The sequence below is a fragment of the Cryptotermes secundus genome, unplaced genomic scaffold (genome assembly GCF_002891405.2).
Source record: "Cryptotermes secundus unplaced genomic scaffold, Csec_1.0 scaffold57, whole genome shotgun sequence".
NCBI classification, from domain to species: domain Eukaryota; kingdom Metazoa; phylum Arthropoda; class Insecta; order Blattodea; family Kalotermitidae; genus Cryptotermes; species Cryptotermes secundus.
In genome coordinates this window covers 148,865-162,562 of record NW_019725840.1, presented here as the reverse complement: position 1 = coordinate 162,562, position 13,698 = coordinate 148,865, and the positions used below count along the sequence as shown (strand labels likewise).

The window sequence follows — 13,698 nt, the reverse complement described above, 5'->3', positions numbered from 1 at the left end:
ATTGGTCAAGGTTGTCTACTATTTCTTTAAATAACATAAAATTGTTTAGAATTATGGAACATTATGTTTATTTCAAGAAGGAAAGGTGTCATACTGTTACGGGAGAAGATAGTATGTATTCATTTGGAACTCATAGTTTGGAAGCGGTATATTTTTGGTAAGAAAAATGTGTTATACATGAAGTATGGATATTGCTAGTTGACAGGACCTTGGAATATGTTCTGGTTATGCCAACTTATGATAAAATCGGGAATCGTTTGCCACAATAATTAGCAGATGCCCCTTAAGAATAATTATGGTCTCTGCCCCCAGCCTTGCATACAGGGGTATCAGTGGCCGTTTTTCGCAGAAGTGGAGTGGCGAGGGTATGAAACAGAATCTTCCATCACGACCTTAAGCTACTTTTAAGCAGCCTCGCTCACAGTCTTATTTGGCAATCTTTTGTTAAGCAATGGCGCTGCTGTCGTTCGACTAATGCGCTATCCTGCGGCCGGCGCAGGAAGTACGGTTGGAGTTACCATATATGTGCGACGCGTGCTTCCATCTCAAGGCAGAAGTTTAAGTCATACGCGCAGCTGTTTTATAGCGTTGCTAAGGAAAGCAGACTCGAGTGCAACACCACAAACAAACAGAGCGTAAGTGAACGTGGTTAGATTTTTCATCTTTTGTAGTTGAATTGTGTAGTGAAACCCGCGATGTTTGTGGTTGACTTTTCTATACAGTGACTTTTGTGTCAGGAAAACTGTGGCAGCAGTGTCGCAAATTATTTTGTTAAACTTGAATTCCATTTAATTGTATTCAAGAAATGGACGAAGAAGATGCCGGTGGCGGAGTCTTGAAATCACCAATCAGACGCCTGGGGTCTACAAGAAAGCTGCTCATCTTCAATAGTAAGCGGAGTGAATTAATTAATGAATTATAACCACCGTACACATTATTCACCTTTTACGTGGTGTTAATTAATAGTAGGGGGATAAACTTGTTTTGTGAAGTTGATTAGTCGTTTCATTTGATGTTTACGTATAGCTGCAACAATGATGCCTTGTATCGTACTAACAATGGAATCGATATATAACAGTGTGATATTTAAGAACTCCATGTTATTTGGTATATTCTGTTCAGCAAGTGATGAAGAAATTTAAATTAAAGATTTTTTTTTTATTTAGGCAAACTTTCTCACGGGGAGCCCTGTCTTATGGGATATAACGCCGTGTGGTCCGTTGAAAGTCTGTATGCAAAGCAAAATATTTGTATCTTGCTTTGCTTATTTTTCGACCATGAAGTTGGAGGTGACAGGTTTTTTTTTCCGAAACGTCGATTGACTTTCAACGGACAACACGGCGTTATGCCTCAGAAGACAGGACGCTTCTTAACCACCCCTGTGAGAACCTCAAATCCAACATTTTTTCATATTTTCTAAATGCCATCTTATTAGTATCGAATGAAGACTGTATTGTGCTTTACTCTAAAAGTAGTGGTTTAATGTGTTTCGCATGTAAGCTGTGGTAAATTTCTTGAAATGGACACATATCTGAATGGTATAATTCTGTACGATATTCCAGTTTACTTTGAGCTATAAAGAATTCATTTACGCGTAAATAATGTACTCGCAGTAAATTTGAGCTGGTAGCTGTCGTCTGGATGATGTATCCAGGCTTATGTTGCCAACCACCTTCCCCCTGGATAGAGTACATACACTGAACGTTGAAAAGGGGGCGCCGAGGGGAGAGATCTCGCGTCTTTATCCATTTTCTATTTCGAGTAGCAGTAATATGGAGTTTCTGCTGTAGACCGCTGTTTGTACACTGCACGCATACTCAACATGTGAATAATACACAGGCCCTGAAGGAAGATTTCGGACTATAAAATGTAGTAATGTATATTTTCACGTGTAACATTGTTACTTCAATGCGCTAAGGGTGCTGGTATGGTAGACTATACTACACGTGACTCCTCAGGGTCTAACGTTTATTGTGAACAGTTTTCTACTAAGTAATGTCTTCAGGGCCGGTCACAGTAGCCGAGCGGTCTAAGGCATGCACTGTCTCCGCTCCTTCAGAAGCTGGGATCGTTGGTTCGAAGCCCACTCAGGGCATGGATGTTTGTGTGCTTTTTTCTGTGTTTGTGTACAGGTAGAGGCCTTGCGACGAGCTGATCACCCGCCCAAGGAGTCCTACCGTATGTCCAAGATCTAGAAAAACCGAAGTGAACAGAGAAGTTCATGGAGGTAGGCCTAGGCCCACTGGGGCTGTAGTGCCAAGGAAAAAAAAAATTCTTCTGGATTTTGTTTATTTTTTACTGACTTTCTAATAGAGATTATGACCGAATAAGTAATAGAGGTTAAAGGCGGATAGAGGGTGTCGCATGGTCAGGGCAACGGATCCCCATGGCCGTTAATCTCGGTTTTATAGACCGGACTTTCAGCTGCAACCCACGAATTAAATGTTTCCGGAAACGCGTATCAATGTTGATATTATATTTTATGTTGGTATGTGGAGCTCGTGCCCAAAGTTTATCCACACTCTGTATATCTGGTCGTATTTTTTTAATAATTTCCATGCATAATATAGGTATCTGGTTTATGGAACACATTATAGCATAAACGTATGCGTTGTCTGTTATGTTAGTCCTTTGCTCAGAAGGACAATGCGAGGGTTCAGAAAGATGGGTGAACCGCCGGTGGGTGGGGTGGGGGGACAGTTGCTGCATCTGTAGAAACCGGTGGGGCCTCCGCGTCTGATGCAGTGCTGCGGGGGGGGGGGAGTCGTGTATGCATGTCTACTTCTGCTCTCAGCATGAAGCAGCATATTCCAGACTGCACGGTGTCATAAACCAGAATATTATAACATGTATCTTCAGTGTCATGAAAACCACAAATATCATTTGTATATGTCTTCATATCAAAGTATGATGTTGCATTGATGTATCAAACTCCGTGGACTGTAGTCCGCAAGCGAACTATACCGACCGAGCGACCGCCGCTTGTCAGCGAAGTTAGTGCCAACTTTTGAGGATAGAGGGTGTCACGTGGTCAGCGCAACGGATCTCCACGACTGTTAATCTCGGTTTTCTAGACCGCAGCCGCTATTTCCTTGAAATGGCTTTTCAGTCATTCTCATGAGGCTAAGTGGACCCCGTTCCAGATCCACTACTTCTCAGAAAAACTGGTAGCGCCTGGAATCAAACCCGGGACCTCACTTACTCATCCATCTCCCTCTTTAACGCAATTTAGAAATGTTCACAATCTCTCTTTAATTTAAAATAACATAAAAATTACATCAGTTTCTCCTTGTTACTTCGCCATCTTCACGCAACTGTTCACTTTTGAAAACTGTCGCAGTGCACTAAGATTTTAATGTATTTCCATGCTATTGCATTAGCGTTGTTCATAGTATAATACGTTTGTCCAAAAATAAAACGGTTTCTCCGTTCTTATTCCCAAACGTATTTTAGTCTAAACAACGATATAGATTAGCATGGAAATATATTAACTCAACATTTAGTGAGTGCAGTGCAGCGGTTTTCAGAAAGTGAACAGTTTCCTGAAGATGGCCAAGTAAGGTCGAAATATGTAGCAGTTGATATGATTTGAATGCTATTTAAATGAAATAGAGATTCTGAACATTGTTAAGTTTCATTAAAGACGGAGGTGAATGATATCAAGTATTCTTGAAGGATGTAGACGAAATTTGGTACTTGCTTTCTACACTGGGGTTCCCATTTCATTTTTCTCCGCTTTCCACTGTTGCTTCTCCCACTGGGGGAGGGGTGCGATATCACGGACTAGGCGGTACATTATCGCATCCCCAGTCTTTCATATTCGGATTTCGTCTCTGATTCGTCACGTGACTAGTCACGGAGTGAGGATTTTGGTTCTTGCCCCCTATAATCTTTGCTTTACACGAAGCTCTAATCACACCGTGAGTTCATATATACAAACGGTGTATTGAAAGAAGTGCATTTATGACATAGAATTAGCTTGATATCCCTGTGGAGAGACTGTTAAGGGCAATTGGGGGGAGGGGTAAATTTATTTCTCTCTGGGGCGATATTGGGTTATTTCGAAAGAAAAAAAGAACTGCAAGAGAGCGAAGCTTCCTGTCTCTTCCTGTCGAGCAAGTTTTCATAGATACATACTCTGAACCGTTAGCTTATTTGGGGATTCCCCTGCAGTGTAACATCTCAGGAGTCGTTGATTTATCTTTGACAGTGTATCTGTGTGCATACTTTGCTGTGTCACGTGCTGTATCACAGGTTGTACCAGCTGACATGCGCAAATTATCATCACGCACCAACCTATCGTGTTACTTGTCCTGATGTGTAGTCGTTCAGCCCATAAGGAAGCAACTTTGAGCGTTTAGATAAACAAATTGAGAATGTGTTGAGTTCGCATCACCTCATACACTTGCCAGAACGTACCGCAGATCACAAGATTCAACACCGCCAGTAGCAGATCGTACCACTGGACACGATCCTGAGCCAGTTCCATCCACCTCCCATCCTCAACCCATTTCCCTAAGATCCATCTTACTAACTAACTCTCTGGTAGCAGAACCCGAAGGTTCAACACCGCTAGTACCAAAGCCTGCCAATGGAGACGGTCCTGAGCCAGTTCCATCCACTTCCCAACCTCACAACCCATTTCCTCAAGCCCCACCTTTCAGTGCCTAGATGTGAGTTTGACAAGACTCTCGTATAAGCCCGAATGTAAGGGGGTCCCCTGTTTTCTAAGAAGCAGAGCCCCGCCATGTATTCCAGTCAATGGAGTATTTCTGCAATCATCGTATATTCATAATCAGGTTTATTCCATTCTAATTAACTTAAAGGAAATCTTTAAGCAGCATTAGCTTCCTGAATGTATGGAGATACTAAAAATTATAAAATTACCAAGTGTAGTTGAGTTCGAGTCTAGACGGCTACAAAGAAACAGAAAATTTCCAGGACTAATTCAAGAGACATTGTCATTTATGTTTACTTCAGAAACGCGACACGGAACGCAGTGTGAGGTTGGGAGACTCGTGATACCAAATCTCACTTCTCTGTAATTAATGGTTCAGGAGGAGGCAAAAGTAAAGCTATCCCTGTACCAGACCGTGAGACATTTAGGTTCCCACATTTTCTAGACAATCGGCTCACAGATTACGGTGAGGTTGCCCACTGCCCGCCTTTTACCCCCAGGAATATACCTGGTACTCATTTCTGTTAGAGGCTGAGTGGACCCCAGGGCCATAGTGCGGCTGGAAGGATTAGGTCCATTTAAATGTGGAATATTTTGCAAGTGAAGGGCTGAGAGTCGCCTTTTTAAGGCACTTCAAGAAGAAAGGATTGAGGCTTCGAAACAGTGCTCACGTACCCGGAAACACGTGTCGGAAGTGTGTGTGTGTGTCCTTGGTATCGCCGCCCCAACAGCTGGTGAGCTGTGTGACCTGCACGTTATGTAATGTCCTAGGTATCCAGGACAGTTGTATTTCAGCATCCTGTTACAGAATGCAGAGGCACAGACTTCTTGCAGTGTTCGTAGACTGGTCATGTAGTTTGAGTCTTCTACAAGAGTATCATTGGCAGAATAGCCCATTTTGAGCCATAGCCTCCAAGAGAAGATTCTGCCAGATTGCTTCCGGTTTGGTTTTCACTTATTTGAATTTCTCAATATTTTTTTTTCGCAGAACAATATTTTCGTTAGCTTTTTTTTTTTTAGTTTCTTTGGTTGGAGTGAGACTGAGTCCACTTGGTACGTCGGCTACTAATTGGCCTCTTGCACTAGCCTCAGATGACAGATGATGATTAATGTGGAGCAGTCAGTGGAATGCTAATTGATAAGGGAAATCGAAATACTTCAAGAAAACCTGCCCCAATACCACTTTGTCCACCACAGATCCCACATGATCTGACTTGGGCTCGAACCTGGACCGCCGCGGTGGGAAGCCAGAGACTGTCTGAGTTATAGCACGGCCTTTTTACGGAGCAGGGTCGTCAGCCCTGCGTCCAACCCACAACATGGAGGACCAGGTCCCCGAACTTATGTGTAAGCCCACAGTGACAGGTCGGCCCAGTTATACCCCAGGTGCCGCGTTCTCCTTTCGTCGCCTTCTGCGACTCGCAGGGCTAGGGTGGAGGTATTCTAACCCACCTCCACACGCTGCTTCTGCAACATGTTTCGACCTTATAAGGTCATTGTCAGGTAGATTATATACGTAGCTGTTGTGTGTATTGCTTATAGTTCATTGTTCTAATACGTTAAAATTTTGGTAAAAATGATGTCTGAATTGTTGCTGAACATTGGTAAAATTACAAGTATCAAGTTTTTGGACATTATCCTTCATCTTGTCTGTATTTAAAAACCGTCCTGTTTATTTTTGAAAACACAACGTTTCGGAGACTGGATTCTGTCTCCGTCCTCAGGTAAAACCTACTCACTTGTGTTTTCAAAAATAAACAGGACGGGTTTTAAATATAGACAAGACAATGGATAATGTCCAAAAACATGATACTTGTAGCAATGTACCATCATCACAAACTTTTAGATATTATTGTTAAAACTGATTAACACTTTGCTTGCCTTTCCAGTTGATCTTTTATTGTGCTGTATACGTTGTTGTTGTACGGTATGACACAGTTTTCTGTGGTTTTCATGCATGGTAGATGGTTATCCCAGCTTCATCCTTCGTAGTTCCAAATATTTTCTTGAACATTTTATATCAAACACCTGTCATATATATTGTCACGATTTGGGGGTTGCTCGTGACCAACAGACGGAGTTTTGGATTGGATGCTTGCACTTATTGACCACTCATACACAGTACATGGAACTACAGGCAATTACAGTGCTATCGCTGATTTACACACATTGCAATTCGCCGTTACACACTCACTAGGATTCTCAATCTTCACTAGTCGTATCCTGGCAACGGATTTATAACCGTCTCACTGTAATCTCAAATCACACATGAAGTCTTTGCACAGTCTAATTCATTTCTTGCAATTTTTTCTCAATTTCCTTCGACTGCCATCTCTAGAACTCGACCCAATTCTCGACAACTCTCTCAAGCATACTCTTCCTCAACTGAACTCTCTCAGCTTATGATAACTTACACTTCTCCACTGACTCTTTCTTCGTAACAACTTTATACGGACCACGCAGAAAAAAGACAGCCTATGTTGTAAAGGAGACATGTTTAGTGATCCGTTGCCTACGAATGGGCGTCAAATTGTTGCGCGCGTTTGCTTCGTGTCAATATGTTTACCGAGCCGTTGCCTAGCAATGGGTATACACGTCACAATATGATTCGGCACGCAGAGGGTTACGTTTCACACCTATGCACGCGGTGAAGACATCAGATAGTTCCCTTGTCCAAGTACCACGTCATGAAGACGTATGAGGGAGTGGATGTCAGGTTCCACGTATGCATAGGCTCCCTTTCCATGATCAGTTATGGTGCGTCTTATCGAATAATTGAGCTAAGTGGAGCTGTTTCCTCGCAGCGACACGATCGATCATTGGGTCGCCAAGACGCGCCACAAATGCATCTTAACACCTGAATTGCTTGGATATAATCAGCTTAACGCTTCGGCCACTTGAATCTGAAAGGGGAGATGGACGCAATGGTGGTGAAGAGAAAGACGCCTGCCTGGAATCTAACCCCGGACGTTTATTCCGAAGGCTGTCAAATCAGTAGGGAAACTTTTGTTAGAACTCTTGGCAATCCTGCACGAACGAAATGACAGTCGAAACTGGATCCGTGAGGTAGGAGAATTTTGCTGTAGCCAGGTTGGATACCTTTGCGAATCGCATTTCTGGATGTCATATGAGAAATCTCGGAAGCTTTGTAAATACTGCCTCAAATCAATAGAACTCGAGAAATATGTGTTCACGTTTCCTAGCAACGGGACTTCGCTGTACTTTGCATCACCTTAGTAACTTGAATCCGATGCTGTGCCTTCGTTGTGCTAAACTTGTTTCAGAATTAAACTTCTTCTTCACTTCCCGCCTGCTTTCATCGTATAACTTTTTTTTTTCTTTTCTTTTTCTATTGAAGTAGACTGCCTCAAAAGTTTCTTTAGCATTTTTATCAGAGAACTTGCTCCTATTGTACACGAGGGCTGGCGCAGTTTCAATATGAGGATGCCGGCGCATACAAGTTTTTTCTTTTCTACTGAGCCCTTACAGCTTAGAGCTGGGATAGCGCAGTTGGTATAGCGACTGACTACGGGCTGGACGACCGAGGAGTCAGAATCGAGTCCCAGTGGGGTCAAGAATTTTCACTTCTCCATGTTATGCAGAGCGGCTGTGGGGCCCACCCAACCTCCTATACAATAGGTACCGGTGGCTCTTTCCCCGGGGGTAAAGTGGCAGGGGCGTGAAGCTGACCACTCAACTCCAGCTAGTGTCGAGGTCACAAAATGTGGATCTAAACATCCACCTCCCCATACGCCTTCATGGCGTAGTGCTTAATTAATTAAACACAGGGACAATTTTACCATACCTTACTGGGCCCTTACAGCAGTGTTCCTCAACCTGTGTGCCGCGACATTCCGAGTAGAGCACGAAGAATATATTTTGCAGTTTACGCAACATACATACATAGAGCTTTACAGACAGCGAGTGGTGTGTACCCGTAGCTAACTTACGACAATCTGAAGCGCCTCATATGACGTAACTTAATACGGCATCGTCATAAACCACGGTGCATAAACTTCCTGCTTTGCATGCGGCCCACATCGCTGGCGCTTCCGGCGTGTCTGTGTGCCGACACACCGTCATCTTATCGGTACACGTAAACTGATCACTGTTGACACATCATCAGTAGCGGGTCTCTGGACACGAGAGTATCATAAATATGTATTTCTAGCTGATTGAGGCACTATGCTACAAGTCCGAAGGTCGCGGGTTCGATTCCCGATGTGGTAATTGAATTTTTCAGTTCACCTAATCCTTCAAGCCGCACTATAGCCGTGGGGTCGACTCAGCGTCTAACAGAAATGAGTACCAGGAATCTTCGTGGGGTAAAGGGAAGCCGGCGTGTAAGGCTGACAACCTCACCCCCATCTGTGAACCGATTTTCCAGAAAATGTGATAGCCTCCACGTTTCAGAGCCCTATGGGCCTTCACGGCCTGTTATAGGGATACCTTTACCTTTTTTTATGAAGCAGGGTAGGTGAGAGCCGTCATAGCTCAGTGAGTACAGTGGACTGGCTGTGACTGGATGGCCGGTGAATTGGGATTCGATTCCCGGTAGAGGCATAGATTTGTCTTTTCTCCACAGCGTCCAGACCGTCTCCGAGGCCAGTCACGCCTCTTGTCAAACGAGTAGTGTAGGTTGGTTTCCAGTGGATGAAGCGGCCGTGGCGTGAAGCTCACCACTGTATCTAGTGAGGGAATATACCTCCACACGTAATATTTCTTCGTGACGTGCTTAATTGAGCTAAGAGATAGTTTTGCCATTGCTACAATGGACACCCTATGTGTAAACCATTTTGTTCTGAAACAGAACCTAAAACATTTCTCTTTCCACGATGAATTTCATGTAAAGGAACTGTCTTTTATTTCTTCCCCTGCCGCTTTGGCCTCCGGGGAGAGAACTACCGATACCCACTCAGTACGAGACTGGGTGTGCCCCAGAGCAGGTTTAGACGCCGTGGAGAAGGGAGAAATCTTGCACTGCTGCGAATCGAACCTGGGCCATGCAACCCGTAGCCCGTCGCTCTTTCCCCTGGTGGGTTAAAGTGGCAGGGGCTTGAAGCTGACCACTGACCTCTATCTAGTGCCTAGGTCGTGAAGAGTGGAGCTATATACCCACTCCCCCATGTGTCTTGATGACATAGTGCTTAACTAATTAAGGACAGGGACAGCTTTACCTTGTCTGTACCATATGAAGTCCGATTCTTGGTTTATTTAACGACGCTTTCTGTTGATAAGGTTATATAGCTTCCAGTAATAGAATGATTAGCGAATAATGAATTGGACAGGATGTGGAAGGTAACGGATATGCTGTGCTGAAATTTACCTTAAGAAGGTAAATACCATGAAAACTCTCCTTCAGGATAGCTTTACGAGCCGAGATTTGAATACGGGACTTCTCTGCTACGAATCAGGATGGCCGACAGCTGCAGTAGACCGTTTCGTTGCCTTCTGTTGCTTCGCGTTTCCATGGTAACCTCTGGAGCCTCTTGTTATACGTGTATGATGACAGACCTGTTTCCTTCACTCATCTGAGACATAAAATAAATTGAAATTAGAAGACCGAGCGTTCCTAACGACATCTGTGTGTAGTGCGGAGAGACTGAACAGCACTAATCATGTCGGCAGGTGGTTCGGGCTAACAGGAGTGCGCATAAAATTCTGAGTAGCCGAATAAGAACGAAAATATTGATCAATTCAGGGGCGCGGTTTGCGATCAGAGGTATCCCCCCCCTTCAGGTCACCCTTGTGAGGGGATCGTGTGAGTCGTGTGCATGTGCCATGTTAATTAATTATATTTCGCCGACAGTTTTATATTGTTTACGTTGTTTTTGAGAGGAAGGGAACGCCGATTGCTCAGTCGGTAAAGTGACTAGGTTACGGGCTGGACAGAATTCGGTACCCTGCTGGGGCAGCATCCAAGCTGACTTGTGCCCACTCAGCCTCGTACCCTGTGGCTTCTTCCTGGAAGATAAAGTTTGCCGGGGCGTGAAGCTAACCACTAACTTCCATATAGTGCCGAGGTTAAGAGCGTGTCGAGATGTCTCCACCCCCTCCATACACCTTCATGACATGGTGCTTAGTTAAGCATGACGACAACTTTACAATTATTTCTAAAATAAAAATGGAACACTGATATATTGGGTTTTTGGACTTCATCCATCGTCCTGGTTTTTAAGGTAACTAATAAAAACACAACGTTTCGGAAACTGGATCTGTTTCCGTCCTCAGGTGAAGGAAAACACCTATTCTGTTGGGTCCGCTAGAAAGAGCTAGCCTCAATCACTGGAATTAATAAAAATGGAAGCATATCCGGTCGGTCGTTTAAATTGCCGCTGGTTTCGCCAGCACACTGATTGCTGGTTGCGGGACCTGTGACCATATTTGTCTCATGACTAGGTGTACCAGATGGATATGGTTTTGCTTTTATAACACCGCTATCCTTCCCTTTATGACTAGGTTTCCCAACTAGTCTCTTCCTTCGGTTTTTCTACCAAAATGTTTTATACGCTTGTGATTTTTTCCCACTTGATGTGTTAGAAAAAATGTCAGATTATGACACTGTATAGTTTTGTAGGTGAATACTGACGTTTCTGAGGAAAACTTTGGCTCTATCTTCAGGGCTGAAATTGTGTTGGTTCCAGAATTAGCTCGCTTTTACAGGCTTGATGCACGGATGGCTTTCAGGTGACTCACTAACAACAATTTCGTGTTCCCGGCAAGGGCAGCCATTTCTCTCAATTGGATTCGTGCTAGTGAAGAACAAACCAGTGTGCTCCTTGAATGGGTCGTTTCATTGCGCATTTTCCTTTCGATTCCCCGGATTTAATCCCTATCTTTGCGTCACGTGACCGCCATTCTTGGAGCTGCGTGTAGAATCGAGGCAATTGCCTCTGTTTACACAGCTTCCCTTAAAATTTTGAGATGACGGCAACGCATTGCTTCGAAATGTCTGTACAGGACTACACTGTGTCACAGTACAGAATACCACAAACTGAATAATCATCGCCGAAAACCTGAAAGCTTGTATAAACAGGATTTTAGGTTTTCGGCCGTGACTGTCCGCCAGCTCTGCGAACCAAAGTAAGTCATGGTCATTGTTGCCAACCTTACTGAAGAAATGTTTGAATTTCCCGCCTGCGTATTAGTACCGGAAGTAGGTTGAAAATAGAATCTAGTAAGAAAGCAGTTTTCTGGGATGTGGCACCGTGTAGATGTGGTGTTAACCGACGTTTCGGAAGAACGTCTCAGCAAATCATGGAAGCCTCTCATCTATTTCCTAAACGCCCCCCCCCGGACATTACGCCAGATCCACAAGGCCACACAGTCCATGATCGACTCACATAGCTACCTCCCCCCCAGCTTAAGGGTTAATGCCCTCAAATTAACCCGCCTTTCTCCCCTGACACAATACCCTATACCTGCTCTAACCTTGCTCCTGTCCCAGACCCTTCCCCTCTCCCTCTCCACTGATTTCCCATGTAGACTTGTCCCATTCTTCCCTGCTCTCATATAGCTGAGTTTATTTCAAACATTAATCTGCTTGCACCTGTTCTCACTGTCTCTTCGCTTGCGGATTTTCTTATTTTTCCTTCTACCCTGAAGATGGAGGCGATACGTTCCTCCGAAACGTCGGTTAACACCACATCTACACTGTGCCACATCCCAGAAGACTGTTTTCTTCATAGTCACCGCCGTGAAAACCTCAAATCTTACAGAATCTTAAGTTTATAAAGATGATATAGTGGGTGACGTCATTAACTGACGTCAACGCGCCCCTGTTCCTGTAGTGGACTGAATATATAATCAAACGTAGAAGGAAGAGTGATCCCCTTCTTTCGTTGAAGTGGAGGCCCGATTTCAGAACACTTAGAAGTGTGGAAAGAACTAAATTATGGTCGTATGCCCTGACGGCGCCCCGAAACCAAGAACGGCTATGCTGGCGAGGACCAGCAGAAATTTACTGGACTGGACACCCAATATCGCCAAGGAAACTGCACAAAGTTTCGAATGCAGTTGCATTAATTGTATTATTACTTATTGATTTGCTGATGCTGCATGTTGACAATACCTATGCATGTGTCCGCTGTGTTCATTCCGGCAACACAGCGCCCGGCGCGGATAGATGTCCCCTCTTCATCGTTGTGACAGCTTTGTTTGATGTCTCTTTCAACTGTCGTCTGAGTCCGTGGAGAGGTTGTTAATGTGATTCGGCATGAAGGTGATGCCGCTCGTGGTTACTGCTACTGCATACGGACTGGACGGCCGAGGGGTCGGAGTTTGAGTCCCAGTAGGAGTAAGGCTTTGGCCATGACATAGCTCAGGCGGTTAGCGGTGGCTTCCCACCGCGGCAGCCTGGGTTCCAGCCCAGGTCAGGTTATGTGGGATTTGTCATGGACAGAGTGGCACTGGTGCAGGTTTTATCTGAGTACTTAGGTTTCCCCTACCAATTCTCATTCCACCGGGGCAGGTACAATAGGCCAAACAGTGGCCGACGTAGCAAGTGGACTCAGTCTCATCCTACCCCAAGAAACTAAGCTAAAAACAGTACTGCGGTATAGCGACGGGCTACGGGCTGGACCGTCTATGGGTAGGAGTTCGAGTCCCGGTAGGGGCAAGATTTTTCTCCTTTCCAAGTCATCCAGACCGGTTCTGGGCCCACCCAGCCTCCTATCCAGTGAGTACTGGGTATAAAACGACTACGGCGTGAAGCTGACCACTCACGTTCAACTAGTACCGATATTGATAATACATGGATCTATACATTCATTCCCCCATACACCTTCATGGCGTGGTGGCTAATTAAGCACAGGGACAGCTTTACCTTTACCGAATTCAGAATCTTTCCCCAGAAATCCGGATTGTCCGGAACAGTGTATGTTGAGTGGCATTCGGACCGTTTTTATGGCCATGTTAAGTGAAATCTATAATAATAATAATAATAATAATAATAATAATAATAATAATAATAATAATATTATTATTATTATTTAAAATATAATTTTTGTATTATAATGGGA

The 13,698-nt window shown here is 44.2% G+C and overlaps 1 protein-coding gene across 1 annotated transcript in view; it reads left to right on the top strand.

Moving 5' to 3' along the window:
* Nucleotides 1-618: 618 nt before the first annotated feature.
* LOC111863612 (SLIT-ROBO Rho GTPase-activating protein 1) overlaps nucleotides 619-13,698 on the top strand; it is a gene marked incomplete at its 3' end in the record, with an annotated part of 155,567 nt that continues 142,487 nt past the window's right edge. The window contains 2 exon segments of the mRNA XM_023850082.2: nucleotides 619-635; nucleotides 804-890. Of these exon segments, the coding sequence (XP_023705850.2) occupies nucleotides 806-890 (85 nt within the window).